Source organism: Furipterus horrens, unplaced genomic scaffold (genome assembly GCF_987537825.1).
Source record: "Furipterus horrens unplaced genomic scaffold, mFurHor1.1.pri manual_scaffold_9, whole genome shotgun sequence".
Taxonomy (NCBI): Eukaryota; Metazoa; Chordata; class Mammalia; order Chiroptera; family Furipteridae; genus Furipterus; species Furipterus horrens.
In genome coordinates this window covers 1,499,925-1,523,890 of record NW_028327179.1, presented here as the reverse complement: position 1 = coordinate 1,523,890, position 23,966 = coordinate 1,499,925, and the positions used below count along the sequence as shown (strand labels likewise).

Below are 23,966 nucleotides of genomic sequence, written 5' to 3'. Positions count from 1 at the left end.
TGGTCCAGGTGAGGCAGGATGGGGACTTAGAGGCAGTGGCCACCGAGAGGAGAATGTAGCCTGGTCAGGCCTGTGTCACGGAGAAATTATCCGCACTCGGTGAGCGAGTGCACGTGTCGATGGTGGTGGGTCCTGCCCTGTAAGACAAGCCACAGAAACTGACCGACTGCGGCCAAAAAGCGCTTTATTGGCAGGATGTTAGTTAGCAGACCTCAGAGACAGGGAGAGCCGAAAGCCACCTCAGAGAGGCCGGGCCAGAGCAGCGGCAAGGCCCGTGGTGGCTGCAGGGTGAGGAAGACCCCCTAGTCCTGGTGACGCGGGACTCAGGGCTGCGTTGCTCTGGTCTCTTTCTGACTCCAAGTGTGAGTAACACCTGCAGCACCACATGCTGCCAGGACAGATGCACACATGTCCGCCAGGACAGACACACACACACGTGCTCCCAGGACAGACACACACATGTGCTGCCAGGACAGACACACACATGTGCTCCCAGGACAGATGCACACATGTGCACCAGAACAGACTCACACATGTGCTGCCAGGACACACACACACACATGTCCGCCAGGACAGACACACACATGTCTGCCAGGACAGACACACACATGTGCTCCCAGGACAGATGCACACATGTCCGCCAGGACAGACATACACATGTCTGCCAGACAGACACACACATCTGCCAGGACACTACACACATCTGCCAGGCCACCGAGGCAGTCGGCCACTGGCTCCCCAAGATGGCAAAGCAGCCGCCCCTCTAGAAAGGGGGGGGAACTTCAAAGTGAGATAAGCCCCGTGTTTTAACGAGTGAAAAGGATTGAGATTTGCAGAACCTGGAGGCCGTTTCTGACTGTGAAATACAAGCCCATTTCAGGAGTGAACCCCACGATGTAGGATGGTCAGCTGTGGCAGAAGTTCTCGGCGGCTGGGATGCATGTCCTGGCTCCCCCCCGCCCCCAGGGGACCAGAGTGTCATCTCTCCGTGGGCCGTGCCCACTGAGAGCCCACGCCCGGTACCTGGGGGTCTGAGGCCTGTGGGAACGCAGGCTGCCCAGTACGACACACGTGCAGCCCCATGACGCCCGTGACCCCAGCCAGCCTGACGCTCATTAGCTGCGCGCTTCTGGGCAAAACGACTGCAGCCTGTGAGTGAGGCTCCGTTTCCTCGGAAATTCCAGCACATACACTCGTTCCGGGCCTCACCTCCTCAGCCTCTGGTTCAGGAAGGTGAGTTCTTAAAATGTCCCGCAGGCCGTAGGCTGAGCCACAGGGACTGAGAACCGATGGTTGGGAAGTCCCCCCAACAGTCACGTTCCACAGACCCCCTCCCTCCCCCCGTCCGCTCCCTCCCCCAGCCCTGCTTTCCGAGGACCTCACTGCCGGGGCCGTGCCGGGGCCATGCCGGGTGGCACGGCCATCGCGGAGCAGGCAGGACCCACCACCTCCTGGCACTCACGCGCGAGACGCAGTTGTCAGTAATGAGACCCAGCACGGGGGACATGCTCTCGTGTGAAGCCAGAGGCAGGCCCTGGTTACCCCCTGCTGGAAGCTTCCCGGAATCTCCTTGGCTCCTAAATTCCTACAAAAAATGGTCAGGAATTCCGAACTCAGAGATGGTTCAATGTGCCCCAGGCCGCGTCCGCCCGCGTCTCCCGCTCTGCAGCAGAACATCGCGGGAGGCACAGTGAGGGGTGGGCCATGGCGGACCCTTTCATGCGCCTGCCCGGGCCCCCCCCGCTGCAGGTGGGGCTCGGGAGAGCGTCCGCGGCTCCGAGGCACCGGGGACCTTGACCACCGCTGATGGGACTCGGGAGAGCTCCGGCCATGACAGGGTTAACAGGACTGCCGCGCTGCACTTCCACGGGGCAGAAGTGGGGTGCCCACAGCCTGGGAAGAGCGCCCCACGGAAAGAGGAAGCTCTGGCTTGCACTGTGGTCAGGGTGGGGGAGCCAGGTGGGGGCGGGGAGGGGCGCAGCAGGGCTTGTGGGATTTGGCTGGGCTTTCAACAGACGCTAAAGTGACCGGAGAGCTGCGAGGCTTTCACGCAGGTTTGTGTGGCCCGCCTGTCTCCGTGGACACAGACAGAGGAGTGTCACACTGGGTGACGGGATCCGTCTGCACCCCTCACGGCCCCAGGGACGCAGCCTGTGTCACTAGGTGTTTCTGAATGAATAAATGCCAGACAGGTGCTGACCTGACTGACTAGGGCGTACAACCCTATGACAGTAACTAACTTGCTCCTGCGCCTCTGATGCGGTGGAGACAGACCCGGACCTGGGGAGGTGGCCCAGGTAGCCTCATGTTGGCGAGTGGGGACACAGCTGCCAGCCGTCCTGGGCTCGAGTCCCAGCATGGCCACCTGTGATCGGAGGTGTGGAGCGGTGTCACTGAATTAAACTCTCTGTGCCTCGGTCTTCCAGCTGCTGGTGCAGCTGATGAGCGTGCCGGCCGTGACAGCTGGGCCGCTGCGCCCCAGAGCACATTGGTGTAATAGTGCCCTGTGTGTGCGGGGGCATGTGTGTGCATGTGTGCAGGTGCAGGTGTATGGTGTGTGTGTGCATGTGTGCTGGTGTGGGTGCATGCATGTGTGGTTGGGTGTGCACATGTGTGGGCATGTGTGTGCACGTGTATGCATGAGTGTATGGTTGGGTGTGCACGTGTGTGGGGGGGGGCATGTGTGTGTGCATGTGTGTGCACGTGTGTGAGCGCATGTGTATGGGCACGTGGGTGCATGTGTATGGGTGTGCATGTGTGTGTGGGTGTGTGCACATGCACGCGTGTGGGCGCATGTGTGTGCATGGGTGTGTGCCTGTGTGTAGGGAGCAGGTCTATGAGAGACCCTTCGCCCCATTCCCGCCCCAGAGCCAGGCCTCGGCGTCAGCTGTTACCATCCCTGTGACGGAAGCCCCGTCTATACGTTCGGACGGGGACGTCGCCTGAGTCTGGACCGCCGGGCGCGTGGGCCGCGTGGGCCGCAGCTGCTTCCCGGAGCGGCCGTGAGGCTGCGGCTGCAGTTGGCACAGGCGCCCCCGTCGGCCCCGCCACTGGGGCTCCGCAGACCCCAGCCACCTCGGCACAGTGGCGTGTCCCCTGCATTTCTGCTTCCTTTTTTGTTCCTTGCAGCTTAAAAAATAAACACCTACAAGTCTGCTGTCACGTAAAACTGTGTTTCAGCTGCGCGTGCCTGAAGGCTGGTCCGAGCGGTGACTTCCCGGCAAGGCCCAGGGCACCGTCCTGCCTAACGCCTGCAGCTGCAAACCTCGGCGTCTCTCCTCCGTCTGCGGAACGGCTCTCAGGGACCGCGGTGTTCCCGGCGAGATGTCGCGCTTCTGCCAGGGGTCGGTGCATCCGGAAGCTGGGTGTCCGCCCTGCAGACGTGGGGAGGGGCGGCTGGTGGCACCTTCCCGAAGCCCCCTTGGGCGGGACCACCGCGGAGGCCAGCTCAGCCCCAGCTTCCTCAGCGGAGGGGCGGGGGGTTTTCGGTTGAGACCCTTGGGCAATCCCCCGGCTGTGGCCCACGCGGTCACAGGACCTGCCACGGGCGCAGGCCGAGGGTGTCGCTGGGAGCCTCCTGAGGGGAAATGTGACCGGCAAAGGCGCTGGGTAAGGGAACTTCTGGGCTGGCTTTGTCCAGAAATTTCCTGTTGGGCGTTTCACTTCACATTTAGGGAAGGAATGAGGAACTCTTGGGAATCCAACGGACGAGGGGCGGGACTCGGTGAGAAGCTCCGCAGCCAGGCCGGTCCCCAGGCCCCGGGGACACGGGGCTTCACCCCACTGGGCCCAAGCGGCCCCGCCTCTAAAGTCAGGCCTGTTCGCCTCGTGTCTTTGTGTCTTGACTTCCAGGTGGTCCTGAGTTTGCACTTGGCATGGTCTTTCTTCCTTTTTTCTCCAGGTCTTAAAAGGAAAAAAAGAGACAAAGAAAGAAAGAAAGAAAGAAAGAACAGGAAATGCTGGCAGTGGCGCATCTCTGGGTGTGCGCCCCTGGGTCTGCGGGGTGTGCTGAAAGCACAGGGCCACCCCACCCGTCCCCGTCCCATCCCTGAAGCCTTTCCTGTTCCCTCCAAGCCTCACGCCTGAGCCTCGAGCCTCTGCCGCCGACCACGTGAAATAAAGCGCAGGCAGCCGAGCTCCAGGCGCCGGCACTAAAGCTCGCGGTGCGGCGTTCCGCGGGGGAGGCCACGCGCCCCTCTGACACGGCGGTGCAGCCGCCTCCGCGGGCTCGGAGGGGCCCGTCCGGGAAGCCTGGGCAGGAAGGAGACCGCAGGGTTTTCTTTTCATTTCATGGATCCTTAACCTGTATTTAAAGCAGATTCTGGATTTCAGACAGAGCCAGTGTGCCCGTAATTATTTCAAACACTTAAAAAAGCTAGTTAATGATGTTCAACATAAGTAATCATGTTAAATAGTAAAATTTAATTTCTTAAAAACTTAAATCCTCATATCTTCGGGAACGCATTGTTCTGTGGGATGTCTGAGTAAATTAAATTCTCTCCCGCGCACTAAAGCATCAATTTCCTTATGGTAATTATCTGCTAGATTGGATCTGTCAGAGGCAGGGAAGCAAGCCTGACATTATACCCTCTTTACAAAAAATGATTACAAAAAATTAAGACGAATGAGTAAAATTACGGCTGCGGCTGGTAAGCCTCTGCGCAGCGCCCATGGATCACCCGACGAGAGACGCCATTGTGCGGGGCTAAGCTTTTAATGACGGGCCACATAATCAGGCGAGTCCATTAGCGGCTGGCAGAGCCACCGATCACAGAGATAACGGAGAAAGGCGATTTTCCACCGAGGAGAAGCAATTTATTATCCACAAAACGCGATTCTAACAGAAGTGTCTGGGTAGAGGGGAGCTTGGCGAAGTTGGCAGGATTTTTTCTTGGGACCTTTGACAAACCCGGTGACACCGGGGGTCCCACGGAGAGACCTGGGGTCCCACGGCGCTTTGTCTTGGCCTCTGGCCTCCCTGCAGGCTTCGTTCAGCTGTCCCGAGGCTGCGGCTGACCAGGGTCTGCAGGAGCGGCTGCCTCCTGGTGCCCCCATGTCCGGCCGCCCCCCACATCTGCTCCTTGCCCTCAGATGCTCCTTGGGATGGAGAGAGCCCCCAGTCCTGGGCTGGACCCCCACCGCCGGCACTGTGGCTGGCCGGGGGTGCATCTGCTGGCACTAAACCCAGCCGGTGTGGACGCAGTCGGGGGGTGAATGCCCGGCTCCCGCAGCAAGCATGTGCCATTGACTAACTTGGAGGCTAAAGAAAAAGGAAAGCCCCCCGGAATCCTGAGGACGGCTGCCCGATCCCTGCGTGCCCCGGCATCCAAGGCCCAGAGCAGCTGCCACCCCGGCCCCGCCCGGCCCCCGCCCTGCCTCCCCGCACGGCCCTCCAGCCCTGGAGGCACCTTGGTCCGGGCTTCTCCTTGTGCCTGTTCACCCGCAAGGACCCCCGTCCCCTTTGAGACCCCCGAGGCTGCAGGGTCCGTCTTCTGCACGACTTTCCACAAAGTCCCTAACTTCTCCAGGTCTCCATTTTCTCACTGCAGACGGGATTTTTCCTGACTGCATTAGGGGAGCCCAGGGCTCGGCGGGAGGCGTGTGCTGGGCCTGCAGAACCCCAGGGTCTGCCTGGTGACCCGGCCTCCTCCGGCTGCTCCCCGCTGCGCGTCCTTGGCACTGGCTGCCCGTGGGCGCTGGGAGGGCAGGGCCTCTGTCTGCCTGTCAGGGTGCTCCCAGCACCGAAGCAAATGCTTTAAGTGGCTGCTCTAGGCCAAGGGGGAAGCCCTGGACCTTGTTTAGTCTTGAGTGAGGATCAGGGGCCGTGAACCCTCAGTGTGAACCTCAGTTTACCTCCACTAGGACGCCGGGTGACTCGGGGGCGCCTTCCAGAGCATCAGGCACTATCCGCACCAGACGGACGCCGGGTGGTCACACATGCTCGGCCCCCAGCACAGGGACAGAGCCGCCGGCTCCACTCACGCCTCACGGGCCGGGCGCTGGGTCTCCCGCCGGCAGAGGCGGTGCCGTGCGTGGCAGTTTTCCCGAGACAGTTAGGAACCGCACGCTGTTTGCACGGGTGGCTGCACGGTTTCAGCCCCTGCCCCGCACACACAGCCCTTGTTTCTGCTGCTCCACAGCCTCCAGGAACCGGGGCTCCTCTTTCTTCCTCTTCTTTTTCTGACAAGAGGAGTGATCTTAAGGGGGTGTGGCCACGTCTCCCTGGGGCGCTGGCCTGCATTTCCCCGAGGACCAGCGATTCCCAGCACGTGTGCCGGTGCTCGCTGACCGTGCCGCCGCTCTCTGACCGTGCCGCCGCTTACTAGGAATCATGTTTATTCCCGGCCGCTGTCCGTTTTAATTAAGTTACTGAAGCTGCAGGATTAGTTATGTACTCTGGATGTTAACCCCCCCGCCCCCCTCCTAGAGGCTGCATCCTCACCCAGCGGGTTATGTCCTTCGGCAACAGAAGTTGTCAGTGATGGTGACGTGACACCCCCTCAGCCATTTCTGTTTAGGTTGCCGGTGCTTTGGTGTTAAATCCAAGAAATCATGGGCAAAGCGAATGTCGGAAAGTACTTGCCCTGTTCTTTTCTAAACACGTTCTAGCTTGAGACCTTATGTTTAGGTTTTTGATTCATCTTGAAGTATGTTTTTGATGAAATGTATGGTGAGGATCAACCTTCTCTTGGAACATAAGTTTTATGTTAACAAGTTTTAGTTTGTCGTCCTTTTGATGGAACACCCCTTCCCCTGAGTGGGGGAGGACACGCTGAAAACGAGAGGGCTCTCCTGAGGGACAGACACGGTCTCACCCGCCAGCGCCCCTGCCCCGACCCTGGCAACAGCTGCTGGCCGACGCACCCCGCCCTGTGGGGACACGCGGGACGCCTGCTTTTGGTTTGCACACGAGCCCGTCTGCCGAATGCCCAGCCCCCAGACACAACTCTGGCTCCTTTGCTGACATTTCTGCCTGAAGAAGCAGTCGTTCCAAGGTTTTAAAATAAATTAACGAAGACTTTACATGTATTGGTTTCAATTTCTAATATGGTAAATATCAGTGATCAAACCCATAGAAAGAAACGTCCTTGGGAGCCTTTATCATTTTTAGGAGCGTCAAGGAGTCTGAGACCCAAAAGTCTGAGACCCAAGCCTCCTCTGATGAAGGTCAGGGGTCTCCGGCCGCACCCTGTCTGGCCGGTGCTGCTGTCCCTCCCCGGGCGCCCCCAGCATCCTTCAGGGCTCAGCACACGGTGCGCGGCCCAGAAGAACAGGCCTCGGGGCCCTCAGAGCCTCCTGGGACTACTGGGCTCCCCTTCGGTGTTGATCTCTGCCCGGGGCGCACACGGCACCCGGAGGACCTGGCCCTGCTGGGAGACCCCCGCCCGGCGCGGCCTCCACTGAGTCACAGGCCTGTGCGAAAGCTCGAGATGCTCCCGAGGGAGAAAGAGGAAGGTGGAGGTGCTCACGGATCCCGGCCCGTGGGGCCCACTCCCGCGGACACGGGCCTGGGACAGTCCCTTCTTACGAACCGGAACGACCCCAGAGCACGAGCTGTGGCCTCTGCGTCCGACTGAGGCCAAGTCTGAGCTGCAGGGCGTCTTCAGAACAAGAGCGCTGGGTGGAACAGTTTGCAGCGACTCTCAGTGAGAGCGCCCACGGCCTGGGGCGGGCTGGGGGCGGGAGATGTGCGGGAAGCGGGGTCTGGAGCGAGCCCGCCGCCCTGCACCCGCCCCTCACGCAGACGCCCGCACGTGCTGAGCGGAGCGGTGCCTCGGTGGGTCTGGGACCACTGGACACACGAGTGAGGAAAACGTGGCCGCCGGCCTCGGTGCCATGGGGCCACGCTGCATCTCGGGAGCCCCGGGAACCGGGGCCTTTGTGAGGGCTGGGCTCGGGGAGGACAGAGCCCCGGCCCCTGGGGAGCCCCGTGCGGGTCACGGCCCATCCGGACAGCCGAGCAGGGGGCCGGGTGAGGACACAGGGCGGGTTCGGGCGGGACAGGAGGGTTGCTGGCTGCACTGAGAGCCGTGCAGCCCCGGGGGAGCCGAGGTCGGCTTCGGAGGCGTGTTACCTTTAATCACAGAAGTAGCGTTTACGTTGGTGGGTGTTCCTAACACACCGGGGGCTACGGACGCTCTCCCCTCGAACGCCCTCCACAACCAGCATTTCCCTCGTGAACAGTGGGAGGAGTGAGGGCGGCCAGGGGGGCACCAGAGCCTGCTGGGAGGGGCGCTGGCTCCGCTGTGGGGACACCCGCGGGAACGTACCAAGTTCGCCAAGTAGGGAGTGAAGAACTAACACCACACGTAAGGGGGAACCCTGGCCCCGCACTCAGGGCCCAGGCCCTAGGAGGGTGCAGCAGAAAGGGAGGGTCCTCCACCCCTGGCAGTTTGTGCCCCTCGTCCCCAGAGGCCCTGTCTGCTACTGGCCCTGCGTCCTGCCCTGCGCCCTGCGCCCTGGACCTCCACACCTGCCTTTCTCCTCGGGCAGGAAGTGCCCGTGACTGCTCACAGCTCACCCTCCAGAGGTGCTTTGATGGGGAGGGTCCCCTTCTGAGGAAGGAAGGGGTGCAGTCACGGGGACCTCAGAGGGCGGCACCGTCACACTCCCGCAGGGCAAGCCGTCGTGAACTCAGAGGAACGTGACCAGACCACAGCCAACACCCGCCGCCCAGGCAGCCCTCAGCCGCGTAGCAGCGGCGGCTCTGTCTGCGGGGCCCTTGCTCGGGGCCCACCGAGCTCTGGGAGCCTCTGCAGGGCCAGCCGAGTGCCCGCCAGCAGCCTGGGGGCGGGCGGCCGTGCACTGACAAGCCTATGGGGCCCGTGTCGGCCTCCGCATGTGCCGGCTCCGGTCCGCGGGACAGGACGGCCCCCCCATTGTCCTGCATGGCCGAGAGCTGAGCTCAAGGTGAGAAAGGTCAGAGCCACCCCGGAGAGGCAGCAGCCGGCCGGCCTGGTGACGGGAGCCCATCTGCAGGTGCCGCTAGGAGCCCACGTGGAGGCGGGGCTGCTTCCACGGGACAGCCAGCCCCTGAAGAGCGGAGGCAGGAGGGCACCCACCCTCCCCTACACGCACTCTGTCCCCCGGGTGCGGGACCATGAGGCCGCCTGGCCCCGGCCCCTCCGGGCGTTTGGACGCCACTCACCTGTCCCCGTTGCTCTCAGGTGATCTCTTTGAAGGCCCACCGTCCCTTTGGGTACAAGGCTGACTCCCGAGGCCCTTTGGTTTCTTAGCTGGTAAATTCATTATAAAACGATTCCCGGAGGGACACAGGCCACTGACTCTCCGCAATTTGCATCACCACACTTGAACTTGGCTGGAAGCCAAGCCTTTGCTCCTCTCATTTTAAAAGTGTATTAATATTTCTGTGACCTTTACTAGATGGCAGCTGAAACATATCCTTTTAAAGAGCAAAACCATGAAAACTGATCACCTAAAATGCGTATCACTGACCCTCATTTCGTGAGCAATCGGGGTAACTCCTCCCAAAGGCAGGAGAGTCTCTCTAGAATGATCGCAGACAGACGCCAGCATTTCAGACGGATGCACATTGACCCCCTGCGATGCTTCACGTGCCTGCAAGTCCTGTCCTGTCTCTTAGGTTTTTAAAGGCTCACACCTCAGAGTGGCCGCTGCCTGTCAGAGGGCGGGGGCGGTGCTGCCACCTAGGGGCGCCCGGCTGACTCTGGCCAAGGCCCCTGGAAGGAGCTTCGCAGGCGCCCCGTTTGGACAGGTATCCAGTCACCTGCGCGGTGCGGGATGGAAGCAGGGGGCCTCCCGGCAAACGGTTGAGGTCCGGTGCTGTTGGTGGCCCGCCACAGAACGGCCCAGAGTAGCAGGTGCCTTGGACTCTGAGTGGCAGCGTCACCTGGCCGCGTGGCCCCAGCGACGTCACTGCAAACGGAGCCGCTGGCACATGCACCGACCCACTTCCTGACAGGCTGACCCGCCCCACGGCGTGGCGTGAAGATCCCCCGGAGATGAAGATTTCTGTGCTGGTCTAATTTATTTTTCCCCAGAATTGCTCTTTCTGGAAATAATCGGAGCGCAAGGCTACGTCCAGGGGAGGTCACTCCTTCCCACAGAGGCAAGTGGGCTCAGCAGGAGGGGGCCTCCCACTTTCCTGTCTGTCCTGGCAGCAAGCAGCACACGGGGAGGCTCTGGGGCCGACAGCCACCTCTGGGCGGGGCCCTGGGCTGAGGCAGCGTCCGACCCCCAAGAACAGGGCGCCGGCTGTGCCTCTGGATGGGGTGAGCAGGCACCTCTCGGAGCTGTCATGTGTGTGCGAGGAGTCCTCTGGGGTCACTGTCTCACACTGACTCTCGTGGAGGAAGAAAACAGAAAGAAACCCTGGGAAACACTGAGAAAAGTCTAGAAACATGAGTTTTTTTCCTGTTTCTGTCGGTTTTGTTCTGAATAGCCCAGTGGAGACTGCCCACTCCGCGCTCAGCTGGCGTGGGCGGCACAGGGGCAAGCTCAGTGGGCCTGGCTCCGGCTCCAGCCCGCTCGTCACACCAGGTACAGGCTCCACTGCTGGTCCCAGTCTGACCGCCGGTATTTGCAAGACGCCTGCTCGGGGCTGCGGGACCCGGCGAGCTGAGGTTTGTGAAAGCGCCTTGTACGCTCTCGCGGGACCCGTGGCTTCGGGTACCCCGGTGTAACGGCATCTGGGAGCCGGGGGATTGCCCACGGCCCATGCACACGCGGGAGAGGCCCTGGAACTGGAGCTCTGTTGGATCCAGTCCCCGCCGGGCCCCAGGCTGCCTCTAATGTGGACGCCAGCGGTCCTTCCAGCCTCAGACCTGCATGGAGCCTGGGGGTGCTGCCGGAGGCCCTGGAGCCAGAGTGGGAGCATCTGTCCTATTTCTTCATGGGTGCTGCACCCCCCGTCCCCCGCTGATGCAGTGCCCTTGGTAAAGAGAGCCAGTTTTTCTGTCACCAGGTGTCCCGACGGCCAGATAACCTGTGACCCTAAGAACCTCTACACTCTACCGTCGGAATGCCTGCATTCGCTTGGTCAGGACGCGGAGCCTCTAGCAGGTCTGGCACTCCTGCTCCAATGTGGATCTTCTCAGAGAAAACCCTCGCTGCTGGCGGCCTCTGGAAAACCCGGGCTGCGCCAGGGACCGCTGGTGTGGCGAAGGCTGGGGCCCATGACACGCCCCGCGGCCAGGGAAGAGCGCCCGCCCTCCTCCCGCGTCTGCACACACTCAGAGCACGTTCTCGACTTTTATTTCCCGCCGGCCACGCAGCGCCGCGCAGGGCGGAGGGCTGGACGGCTCCTGGGGCGGCGGGCGCTTCAGCAGCTGGCGGTCTGCGTCTCTCTCCTGTTGAAGGGGTTGTGGGGCTTCACGGTGGTGACCATCCGGGACAGTGGCGCCTGGCGACGGAAGATGCCAACTGCCATTTCTTTCCGTAAGATGCTGAAACACAGTGGAGGGAAAAAAGAAAAACTGACACAAAAAGTAAACATAAAGCACATAAATCCACTCGGCAGCTGACGGCTCACAGGAGCAGCCAGAGAGCGCCAGAGAGACCGGGGACTAGTCGTCACCATGCACGCCGCGTCGCCGCGCTGTGTGGCCTTCAGTTCCCGGCTGCACTGTATGCATCGCAGTGCAGTTCTGCTGACGGAGAGCCTGCTCTGTGTCTCCACTTAGAACAGGTCCTAAGAGAACAGAAAGGAAGGCCCCGGCTGGGCGCTCCGTCGTCAGCCATGACCTCCTTCCTGGCAGCTCTGCGCCTCAGGATCGCTGCTAAGGCACTGCGTGTGCCCCACTCAGATGTGCTCGGGGGACACGTGGCCCTTGGCTCCCTGGCATGGAGGGTCAAGGCCTAGGCAGCTTCCGGGCACCGGAGGGGAGCCCTTCTGTCGAGATGCCTGGGGGGAGGGGCGGGGCCCCAGCGTCAGCCCGTGTTCTCTCCGCACAGCGCACAGCGCTCAGGGCCTTGGGGGCTGCAGTCCTGTCTGTTGTTCACACAGAACGTGAGCTCCCGAGGGGCACGGCCATTCCTGTCCCACTCCGTGTGCTCGGTGCCCTGAACAGTGCCGGCTTGGAGTGGGTGCTCAGCAAATGCTCGGGAAATGGACAGACCCCCCTGAAAAAGGCAAGGTGCCCGTCTGGTGAGCACGGCCTGCAGCACACAGCAGCGTCCTGGGAGGTTTCTCAGCCCGCGCAGCCTCCGGGCCCAGCTGTGTTCACGTCCCACTGGTGGGGCCAGGGCACCACCAGCGCTTTCGGACGTGAGTGGTGATGGGCAGTGGCAGGCCGGGCGGGGCTGGGCGGCTTCAAACAATGGCGCGGGCTGTCTCCTGCCTCGTCTCCTGTTCTCAGGTCGCCAAGTGGAGCTTAAGAATATATGACTTTCAACAACAATGCAGGAGGCTCTTCACAAGAAGGAAACATGCGTCCCATGTCGTATGTTGCATGTTCTGATAAGGCACAGAGTGGTGTGTGTGTGGAATGGAGGCCCAGGGGCTAGGCCGCTGCTCCCCCGATGCCCTCGGCCTTGTCCCACACTGCTGTCAGCAACAGCGGTGGCAGGTGCCCCCTCCCGTTCTTTAGGACCCAACACCCCATTTTTAAAGCATGTAAACTGCCTGTTAGCATTTCATTGTTCTCTAATGGAATAACCGTAATCAGAGCGCCCCCCAGTGCAGCTGGGCAAATCGAGGAACATGACTCTACTTACCGGTGCACTTCCGAGTCCGGTGAGGGGGCTGCTGCCGGGACATCGGAGTTTGCCGGGTGGGTGGTGGCCACATGAACCTTCCCCGTGTACCCTGGAATGTTCGTGGAGCTGGAGGAAAGAGTGGAGCATGGGAGGAGGAAGGGAAAATAAAGATCATGGTCTGTGACACCGTCATGGTCACCAGCACCCAAAGAGGGAAACAGGAGGGTGGATGAACAGTGTTGTCCCCTGGGCCCTGGGGCCGTGCAGGGCATGTGTGCGCCCTCCAGCACCAGGAGGGCCTCTCTCAAGGCCAGGTCTCCTTGTTACCTGAATACGAATTGGTATGTATTTTATGTGCACGGCCCCCGCTGAGCCCCGTTCCCTAACGAAGGCACACATGCGCTCTTCACAGAACAGACCCGCGTCCCACACGGAACCCTAATGCTCACACCGATGGGAGTGGGTGCAAACGTACGTTTGTATCAAGGCGCCTCCACTAGTCTGAGCCCAGAACGGTCACCTCCTCCGTGACAAACTCAGCTCACGGAGGAGACAGCTGGCTTCTCTGTGAGCCACGTTCACCAGCAGGCCCTGCTTCACTCCTTCACTGACAATAAAATCCTTCACCGTCTTCACCCCCAATAACAAAGGAAGGGGGGCCACCGTGAGCGGAACTCACCGACTGGTGCTTGTGCAGAGAATCCTGGAGCTCCGAGGCGCGGCCAGAGACGCGAGGTCCCCGAAGGGGTTGTCGATGTCATCAGCACTGGTGGACTGCACGTGCCCGCTGTCGGGGGACAGAGACAGCAACGTGGGTTTCTTTGTAAGAAATGCAGAGGAAATGAACAGTGTTCTAACTTCCAAAAAAAACCTGATTTGACAAAATACATCAAAATTTGAAAACACAAACAACAAAAACCACCTGATGATGGAAAACTGCCTGAAACAAGGAGGGAGGATTTCCCGCTCGAATAGGACTTGTCTGGGCCCCGTGAGCCTGGCCGGCGTGTGCGTGTGAGCAGAGAGCTGCTTCTGAGGCCCGGGGGCGCCCGGCACGGGACCCCGGCAGGCGGCCTGGGGCGACGCGGCGGCAGAGACTGGCACCCCCAGTCCACGGGGCTGCTGCGCAGACCGGGCCTGGGCCGGCGCGGGGGCCTGAGGGGCGTGGAGACCCGTCACTCGGAGGGAGTCCCCGAGGTGCTGCAGGCGCTGGCAGGCGCGCCGGCGCAAGGACGAGTCCACTCCACTGCAGAGCAAAGAGGCGGCAGAAGTGGGGGCGACGGTGAGCCCAGGCCCCTCCGCTCTCTCGCATTTACTTTGCTCCCAGGTGTTATGACCTTAACGTTGATCCCCGCCCCCAGGTTCATCCGGCAGAGGTGACGGCGTCAGGAGGAGCAGGTGGAGCTCCGCTTCACGGGATCGGCGCTCCCACAGACGAGACCCAAAGGCTCCCTCGCCCCTCCCACCACGCGAGGGCGCAGTGAAGCGTGGATGGCCCAGGGGACCCCCGGGCCGGGCTGGCACCAGCCTCCAGGGCCGTGAGGGCCACCGTCTGCTGTTTATGAGCCGCCAGGCAGTGGTGCTGGGCACAGCAGCCCAAACGGGCTGAAACGCGGGCCGCGCGTCCAAGCGACGCAGAGAAAGCCCCGGCGGTGGACACGCACCCCTGCGCGCTGCAGAATTCCGGGGCCGGGCGGGCGGGCACGAGGCCACCTCCCCGCAGCAACGTCAGCGGTGCAGGGCACCTCCCCACCAGCTGGCAACGTCTTTCTGGCCGACAACACCCTGCGTCAGGAGCGTCTGAGGTGTTTCACTCCCAACATAACCCCTTGGGAGAACACCGGCACCACTCCCCCTTTATTAAAACCTGTAACGCGGCCCTGGTAAATGTGCACTGAGCTAGGGAAACGGCGGAAATCTGTCAGGAAGCCTGAGCTGTCACAAAAAGCGGGTTTCAAACAACGCAGACGTAAATCTAGTAACTTTTAAAGCATTAAGAAACATTACTTACGTGTAGAGAGGAATGTATTTGCTTCTAGAACTGGGACTCACACTTGGAAAAAAGAGAAAATACGGGCAGCTTAGTTACTGCCATTAACTTCAACATCAAATTATGACAGTATTTCTCTCATTCAAATAAAAACAGAGGCTTCAAAGGCCTCTCATAGGAACTGGTCTGCCAAATCTCTAGCTTTAAACAGAATTTAAAGATGTCGTTTTAATTGAACGTCAGATGGAACAAATAAACGCCAAGCTCTAACGGGCGCGCGCCCTTGCTGACGCGCGTGACTTAGTCGGATGCAAGCCTCCCCTTGCGGGTGTTCTCCATTGCTCTGTTTATTTGCTTACACGTCCTCCGTGATGAGACACGGATTAGGGGTTGTGCTGAGAACAAAATGAAGACACTTTCAAAGGCGGAAATGCCGCTTTTTAGACTAAACGAGAAAGCTGCATGTGTGGAAGGGTTTCTAATAAAGCCACACTTCTTAGCATTCACAGAGCCCTGAAGAATCAGTGCCACAAAGGTCGATAAAAATAGCTCCCGCCCTCTGCAGCACTAGAGCCCTTCCCGTCTCTCTGAAGCGCCTGAGCTCTACATCGCTGGGACACACTGAACAGTCTGGATTTTAGGGGGTCTGAGGGACGGCGTGGGAGGCAGCGGGCCCTGGACGCTCTCCAGCCACGGGCCAGTGCACCCCGCCCCTGAGGACAAACGCCCCACAGTGAAGAAGCTGGCGGTGAGGACGTCACGGGGTAAGACTTACAAACTGACTGGTCTGGCCGGCGCCAAGAATGCTCTGGTCTGGAATCTGTCCCAGAGTCCACCCACCACCTGCAACCACCAGAACAAATGGCAGAAAGTGACTGCGCAAGTCACTGGGGTTTCTCGTGCGTGAGCTGCGACTGCTGCCACCGCTGGTCTCTCAGGCCCGGCAGCCGTACTGCCCGCACACCCGAAGAGCCCCCCGCTCCCCAGGAGCAGCACTCCCCAGCGTCCTTAGCTGTGGGGGGTGGCCCCGCAGCCACTGCGGGCCTCGGCCCTGGTCTCAGACCCTCAGTCAGCTTGTTTTCCCACAGCGGGGGTCTGCCGCGGCCCCACCCCCGTCAGGGAGCAGCCCTCCCCCCAGGGGCTGTGCTCACTCGGGTCTGCCTGCGCCCCAGCAGCCCCAGCCCAGACCCTGAGCTTGGACCTTATCTCGCAGGGAAGGACTTCAGGTGCCAGTATAATTTAACAGCAGACGTGTGGAATAAGTGACCGGTGTTTCCAAGACATAATACTTTCACGTAGTTGAGGGAGTCTTAGGAAGTTCGTAAGCCAGGTGCGCCTCGTCTTCTGTCCTTTGAGTTTAATTCCTACGTGAAAACCCCGTGGGAGGCTATACTGAAGCTGTTCTGCCTCACTGGGTATCACTTTTCTCTGCAAAAGCTGAAAACGTTTTTCGAGGTGAGTTGGGCTTCTTAACCTGGGGCTCATGGGCCTCTGGGGGGTCCACGCTGAGAACCGTATTCCATGGAAGTTGGTTTCCCCTTTAGCCCCATGGACTTTCTAGGAATTAAACAGCTTCAGTGTGAGTCGTCACCCAGGGCCATCGGGCTCGTAAGCAGCGAGATGAGGCGGGAAAGGGCGGGGGCCCCCATAGGAGCTGGCGAGCTGGCGCACAGTGGGGAGCGCCGGGAGACCCAGAGCGAGGGCTGAGGTGGGCTCTGAGGGGTCTCGAGAGTGAACTTGGAAAGGGCCAGATGGGTGATGAGGGGCAGTGGGCAGCGGTGGGCTGGTTGGAGGGGGAGGGCAGGAGGAGAGCTGGGGCTGCAGCAGGGTCACGGGCATGTGCCCGGTGAGTGGGGAGACAGGGCCACTTTATACAAAGTGCGGGTCGGAATCAGTGGAGTAACAGGAAGGGAGCCCCTGTAGGAGGCGGCCCCCGGCTGTGGTGCAAACGGAACAGCCCCAGGAGGACTCTGTGCTGCTCAGGAACGATACGCAGAGCCACCTGCATGGGCCTCAGGTGTGCCCTGGCTGTCAGAGATGGATAGCTCTGGGTGTTGTTGGCGGGAGGCTCTGGACATCATGGACGGGCGGCTCTGGGCTTCATGGACGGGCGGCTCTGAGCGTCGAGGGCAGGCAGCTCTGGGCATCACTGACCTTCCCATTCTGTCTCTAAAGCACGGTGGGTGGCTCTAGATTCGATTTCAGACACTGTCCTCAGCGTAGGTTCTCTGGTAGAACAGTAACCACTTCTCTGTGTCCTCATGGTTTACTCTTTCTTTTTCAGTTTTTAAAATAAAGTCGATGCAAATGGCCTCTGAGAAAGAGGCAGTATTAAATACAACTCCTAAAGTATTACTACAGATACGTTTAAGTGCTGGAGGTCCTGATGCTCATGACACGGTACTTTCAAGCCCAGACATGTGTACATTTACTTGTTCTTTCCATGATTCCCAACAATAACATGAGGCTCTCGTTACTCAGAGTTCTGGGGTTCCACTCGGGAGTCAGCACGCGGCTGCCCACGTCCACTGACCTGCGTGATGGCTGGGGCCCGCTCGTATCTTTCCAGCGTAAGGCACTGCGAGACGCGGTCCGGAGCTCCCTCCGCTGTTGCTGCCTCTGGATCGTGTTTCGGTGGGAGCATCTTGTCCCAAGGGACACTTTCGTAAGCTCTGTGAAGTTATTGAGTGATGACATGAAAAATACATATTCAGTTGGTATCCTTTACCACCGCATCACGCGCTGCAGTGGGCAGAATCCCACGGTGCCCCCCAAGATTCCTGGCCCCTGCTGCACCTGCCCCAGATAACAACCCCCCTCAGGTGTGGGCAGAGCCAGTGGGCGTGAGAGGCTATCACTTTTGTGATACTTGGTACGGCAACTTCATATGACAAAAGGGACTGTGCACAAGTCCCCGAGGTCCCTGACCCATTGAATTTGAGTTCATCAAAAGGCAGAAGAAGAGTCTACATGGGTCTGATCTAAGCCGGCGAGTCCCGGAAAAGACAAGACAGCGGCAGACCCTCCTCAGCTGCTTTCAAGCAGATCGCGTGGGCCCTGAAGCTGCCGTGGACTCGGTTCCGCCAGTGAGCGGAATGACCGTGGCGGATGACGCAGCCCGAGAAGCCTGAGTCTCGACCCCACCAGGGCACACCCGGACTCCTGGGCCACAGAGCTGGGAGGTGGTGACGGGCGTGGTTTAGAGCTGCTACACGCGCAGCGAGGAACCAGCACACATACTTACATGTGTTACCCAGGTTACCAAAGGTCTCATCATGTAGAGACGCCAGGGCTGCGGTATGGCTTTAGGCTCCCACATACACGCCACAGCACCCAGAAATACTTCTCCAGCGCAGACCTCCCCCGCAAACCGCGGACCAGCGCACCCCACTGCCTGACTGACTGAGGCTCTGGGTGTACCCTGACCACCTCTGGGTTCAGCACGCCCAAGACTGCCTGCTGGTCTCTCCCCGCACACCGGCCGCCCCCGCCTTCCTGGGCTTAAGGAAACGCGCGCTCGCCACGTCCCGCTGCAGAGCCCAGGCCTGGCTTCTCTCCTCCACGCTCATAGCCTCCGACTGGAGACGGTGTGGGTCCTACTTTCAAAACACACCCGGGAGCCAACCACGGCCGACAACCTCCTCCTTCCCTCCTGCCCAAGGCCACGATTATCTCTGACCTTGGTGGCGGCCTCTCTGTTACTTCTTACAGACTCACCCCCTTCCAAGAGGCGAGCTGTTCGCTTATGATGCTTGCTGCTTATGGTTCATCTCCTTTGGGAACTGGGGCTCCTGCAGAGGGGAGCTTTCTGCTTTCTTCACGAATGAGTCTCCCAGTTTAGGGCGTAGACACGTAGTAGGTTCACTATGCATATTTTGACTGAGCAAACATCCTCCTAGAGCTTTCCCTGCGCCTGCTTTCTGTGGCGCTGCACTCACCCCCTCCCCCTGGGCGCTCCCTTGCTGGTGGGCTCTGCCCGTCTGTGAAACGCCAGCTTCTCGAAGACTCTTCCCTGACCTGTGTGTGTCAGCAATCAACCTGGGGGACGGCAGATCTGTGTCTGTGTTCTCTGACTCTCTCATGAAGTTCAGGATGATGTAGATACAGAGTGGACTTAACTTTAAAGAGAAAAGCACTACATTTTAAAACCAAAATTCTACTTGGGGAAATCCTTACTTTTGTGTAGAGGATTTATAAAATGAGTCCTTCGCACTCCAGTTCTTGTCTGGTGGCAGAAGAGGTTCGCCGTCACCCTAGAAGGCACAGACAATACGAGGTCAGACACGGATGGGGACTGATAATGTTCTCTATTCCCCGCGCTTTCTCCTCCTCTTCCTTCACTTTTCTTCTTTGTAATGGCTTTTGTACCAAGGGTTTGCCTCCCTGCTTTCCCTTATTGTCTTGGAAATTTACATTTTGAGTATATTCTTCTAACGATTCAAAATTCACGAACTGCATATAAACTTAATGCAAAGTCAGATTTTTATGAGAAAGCTTTTGAATTTTAAGGGTTGGCAGATTGTATTTAGTTCCATGCAATTATAATATTTAAAAAAACTTTTGTCTTGTTTAATAATACTAGGACATTAGTTCTGAAATATCCTAGCATATTTTTATAAAAATTACTTATTATGAGCACTGTTGTTACCGTCTTTAATGGCGGCAATGTGTTTAGATTTCACACCACATTTTACCAACCTACTTTCATTCTTTGTATCCTCCTTGAATTCCTTCCCTCCCCCTTGGTTCTTGATTCTATTCAGTTCTCACTAAAGTTCAGTTTTCAGTGGGTCTTTCAAGAATGTAAATTACTTCTAGTTCTATTGGTAACTCATCCTCATGCTTGAATAATGTTCTAGATGGGCTTAGAAGTCTAGTTCAATGGCTATGATGACTTACAGCAGACGCAGCCTACTGAGTTTGCACGTGTTACCACGCCGAGCCTGAGCCGTGTGGCCACGCTGCATCTGGGCTGCACTGGGCTGAAGGGCTGGCAGGGTATCTGTGTCCTCCACCCCCACCCTCTGGTTATAGTTTTTCCTACAGTTTCAACATAACTTGTTTAGGATATATTTTTGTTCATCTGTTTTAAGACTTGTGATGCTTCTTCAATCCGAGAATTCAGTCCTCCAGGCCGGTGGCTGTCACTCACTGCTACTGGGGGGTAGGGTGCACTTGCCAGTAACAGGGTCTGGACTGGGCACTGCCAGCCTCTACCACTCGGTCCTCCCCCAAAGTACAGCTGCAGGGGTGGCACATGCTAATGCAAAACATACGACGACTGTGAAGGCCTGCACAGTGCCCGGCACATAAGACATGTTTTATAAGTGGCAGCTGTTTTCACAAGATTCAAAATATCAAAAACACAGACAATAAACTAATCACAAATACTGTATTACACCATCAGGTGAGAACATCTTACTGTGCGCGCTGCTTCCTCATCGAATGTGTATGTGTGATTCACTGAGCATCCTTCGTGACGAGGTGGGAGAGGGGTCACCTTCAGTGGGCTCGTCCAACCTGGAAACAAGCATTACATGATTTCATCACACTGCAATACATCTCCTTCTGCCACCAGAAGGATTTCCTATTAGAAAGCTAAAATGGGTGCTGTTAATTGATTTTTCAATGGATTATCTAACGATTTTTCTTACCAGTGAGAACAGAGTAGTTCCAAAATTTATATGTTAAGGTTATTTCAACAATGCAGAATTACTTGTTATTTATTAATCATTGAAAAATTAGAAATTATCTTGAGACAAATGGAGATGAAAATGAAAACACAAACCCCAACAAAAGCCATGGGGTACAGCAAAAGTAATGCTAAGAGAGAAGTTTATAGGTATAAATCCTTACATTACAGAAGAAGAAAGAGCTCAAGTCAACAACCTACATTTACAACTTATGGAGCTATATAAAGCACAAACTAAACCCAAAGCTAGCAGAAGGAAGGAAATAATAAAGATCAGAGCACAGACCCAAAATAGAGAATAGAAAAATAAGGAAAATCAATGAACGCCAAGAATTGGTTCTTTGAAAAAAATCAACAAAATTGACAATTAGACTGACTCAGAGAAAGAGACTCAAAAAAGCAAAGTCACAAATGAGAGAGAAAACAGTACAACTGATTTTGTAAAATTAAAATAATTATGATTACTATGAATAATTGTACACCAACAAATTATACCACCTGGATGAAATGGGAAAATTACTAGTTACACAACCTGCCCAGATTGAATCACGCAAAAACTAAAAATATGAACAGACTTATAACCACTAAGGAAGCTGAGTCAGTAATCAAAAGCCTACCTACACAGAAAAGCTCAGGACCAGATGGCTTCACTGGTGAATTCTACAGAACATTTAAGAATTGACACCAATCCTCCTCATTCTCTTTTTAAACTGGTGCAACACCCCCCCCCCCCAAAAAACACTAGCAAACAGGGCTGGAGAGCACACCTGGAGGGCTCTGCACCGTGACCCTGAATGCGAGAACCAGAACTGCACACGGATGGTGGGTGTGTAAAACGCTGCACCTGATGTGAGCAGCAGGATGGTGGCTCCTCAAAACAGCCAACAGTCACCGTGGGGCTGAGCAAGTCCGCTTCTGGGTACATCTTTAAAGCACCGAAAGCAGGTTGTTGAAGAGATGTTTGCACACGCGTGTTAACAGCGTTAGTCACAACAGCCAAAAGGTGAAGCAACCCAAGTGCCCATTGATGGATCAATGGTTAGAGGAGTAGTATATACCCAACATGGAACATTATTCAGCTCTACCAAGAAAGGAAATTCTGTCACACACCAAGATACGGACATGCAGTGAAATGCACCAGTCACAGAAAGACAAATGCTATACGACTTTACTTAAATGAGGTGTCAAGGGCAGTCAAATTCATCAGGACAGAGAGCAGAGGCTGGAGGAGGGAGAACGAGGCAGTTAGGGTTTAATGGACCCCGAGTTTCAGTTTTGCCAGATGAAGAGTCATGGAGATGGACTGCGGTAGTGGTTGTACAATGCTGGACCATACACCTCAAATGGTTAAGATCGTTGTTACGGGGTGAATGTTTTTGTGCCCCAAGCTTCACATGCCGAAGCACTTACCCAAAATGTGAGTTTGCGGAGGCTGGGCCTTTGGGAGGTCACTGGGACAGGTGGGCAGGGCTCCCATGACAGGACTGGTGTCTTTCTAAGAGGAAGGAAGGCAGGCCAGAGTGCGCTCAGCCATGCGAGGAAGGGTAGCCTTCCAGCAGCCAGAAGGAGGGCTCTCAGCAAGACCTGCATCAGCTGGCTCCCCGACCTGGGGCTTCCGGCCCCCGGGGCTGGGAGAAACAGGCCTGCTGCTTGGGCCGCCCAGACACACCGCTGCAGCAGCTCAAGCTGAGACAGCGGCCGTAAAAAGGCAAGGAGGCACAGAGTCATAAATGTTGACGCGAGGAGCTGAAGGCAGGGGAACCTGGGAGGGTGCCTCTCTGGGTCAAGGACGACTGCGACCCCTGCCGCAGGGAGAGGCAATGAGGCCAGCCAGTGGAGGGTCTGCTGCGGCCTCTGGTCCACAGCTGGTGCTGAAGAGCAGCAGGGGGAGGCCGGCTGGCGCCGCCTCTGACGCTGGGGCAGACTCAGCCTTTGCCTCTCCACGTGCTCGGGGATGTTAATCTCTCTGCACTCCCTGTCTGCCAGACACGCTTCCAGCCGGGACTGCTGCCTGTGGCTTCACTGGGAAGTGTGTCTCAGCATTCTGGGCCACGCCTGCCACACTCGGGGGGTCTCCAGGGGAGCCACAAGGCACGGCTGTCACTGTGCCTCCAGGGTCCTGCTCAGCTACTCCTGCCATGGCTGCTGCTCCTCAGCTCCCCCTCTCACCAGACTCCCACGTTTTCAACTGCTTCCCAATCTCATTCCAGTCCCTGTAAACTAACACTTGCACAACCATCAGACTTTTTTAAAGAGAGAGAGAAGGCGAGGAGGCATGCCACACACTTATGAATGTCAAGCACAACTTGCCTTGTGGTAAAACTAAGTTATCTGCATGTCTAGAATAAGCTACACCTTGTGTTGGTCACTCATACTAACAAATGCACTTTTAAAAACCAAAGGTTACTTTACAATAAGTTTATTAAAAAGCTTATTTTTACTTTTTCTTTACAATCTGTAATTTAAAAACGAGGTTTTCTTATTCAGTTCTTTACAACTTTATGTTCAATTAAGTACTAAGTAATGAATCTTATATCCATGCTCTTCTCTCATTTACCTCCAAGTCTTGCTCTGATGGAAACGTCAGGTATTGCCCTGGAATTCCATTTCCTGTCTTGATTCAGTTCTAATAACACGTTTTGCCTTTTCAGTGTCGCTTGCACCCCCGCGTCCGGCCTGGGAACCCGCTGCTGCGGGCTCACGACACTCAAGGCCGCCAGGCTGGGGACAGCTCTGCCAACGCCAGGCCTTAGATCGGCATCGGCCCCGGGACTCAAGAACCCGGAACAGGGGTCGCCTAAGGGCACGTCGTCCCGGAGCGGGGCGAGCGGGTGCCCCGGCCCGCGGGGTGGAGTGGGAGGGCGGTGTCCGTGGGAGCCCGGGGTGTCCGCAGCAGGGCCGGGGCGGGACACCAGGAAGGCAGGGCTGCGCGTGCTCCCGATGCGGCCGCAGTCGTGTCCGTCCTCGGGGCCCCTCGCGAAGGGCAGGTTCATGCTTCGGAAGAGGCCGCAGAGGTGCGGGCGGTCTCCGTGCTCCGCCGCCGCGGCTCCCGAGAGGGGGGCCCGCCCGGAGACCCGCAGCGCCCCGGGGACGCGCTCCGCGGGCGCAGACGGCCTCTTCCAGAACCGCGGCCGGCGGGGGGCGGCTTCCGAGGGCCTTCCCCGGGGACGACGGGGCTCACCCTCCCGGCGGGCGGGCGTCGGCTCCTCTGCCATAACGTGACCCACCGGCCCGGGCCTCTGGGCGTCGGCAGCGCGGGCTCCGGCTTCCCCCGAAGAACCTTCCGGAACTGAGGCCGCGCGGGGCGGGGCCGCAGCACAAAGCGGGGCCCTCCCGGCTGCTCGGCGACGTTAGAACCGCGCGCGGCGGGGCTCCCCGCCCCCACCCCCAACCCCGTCGCCCGGCAGCGGGCCCTGCCCCAGCCGCGTGCACCCACGGGGGACGGTGTCCCCGCGGGGCCGGCTCCCGGAGCGGAGGCCTCCCAGCCGCAGAGGCACGGCCGCGAACACCGTGGCCGGCGGGCAGGCGCTTCTGCACGTTCTCCGGAGCTCGGGGGACGGAGGACGAACCCCAGGCCGCGAGGGGCACGACCCCCTCCTTCTCGGG

The 23,966-nt window shown here is 58.2% G+C and overlaps 1 protein-coding gene and 1 long non-coding RNA gene across 2 annotated transcripts; both read right to left on the bottom strand.

Moving 5' to 3' along the window:
• Nucleotides 1–3,705: 3,705 nt before the first annotated feature.
• LOC150001187 (uncharacterized) lies at nucleotides 3,706–6,139 on the bottom strand. The gene is made up of 3 exons (XR_016513173.1): nucleotides 5,854–6,139; nucleotides 4,081–4,303; nucleotides 3,706–3,903 (listed from the first exon to the last, which is right to left on the bottom strand). It is a non-coding gene; the product is annotated as an uncharacterized LOC150001187 (long non-coding RNA).
• A 5,079-nt stretch (nucleotides 6,140–11,218) lies between these two features.
• Nucleotides 11,219–23,575, bottom strand: SPMIP7 (sperm microtubule inner protein 7). Its single transcript, XM_090287767.1, has 9 exons — nucleotides 22,918–23,575; nucleotides 20,091–20,188; nucleotides 18,845–18,921; nucleotides 17,202–17,340; nucleotides 15,444–15,511; nucleotides 14,690–14,731; nucleotides 13,358–13,465; nucleotides 12,697–12,804; nucleotides 11,219–11,426 (listed from the first exon to the last, which is right to left on the bottom strand). Exons 1-9 carry the CDS (start codon nucleotides 23,573–23,575, stop codon nucleotides 11,303–11,305), a joined length of 1,422 nt encoding a protein of 473 aa, XP_090143893.1. The 3' UTR covers nucleotides 11,219–11,302.
• Between the last annotated feature and the right edge of the window lie 391 nt (nucleotides 23,576–23,966).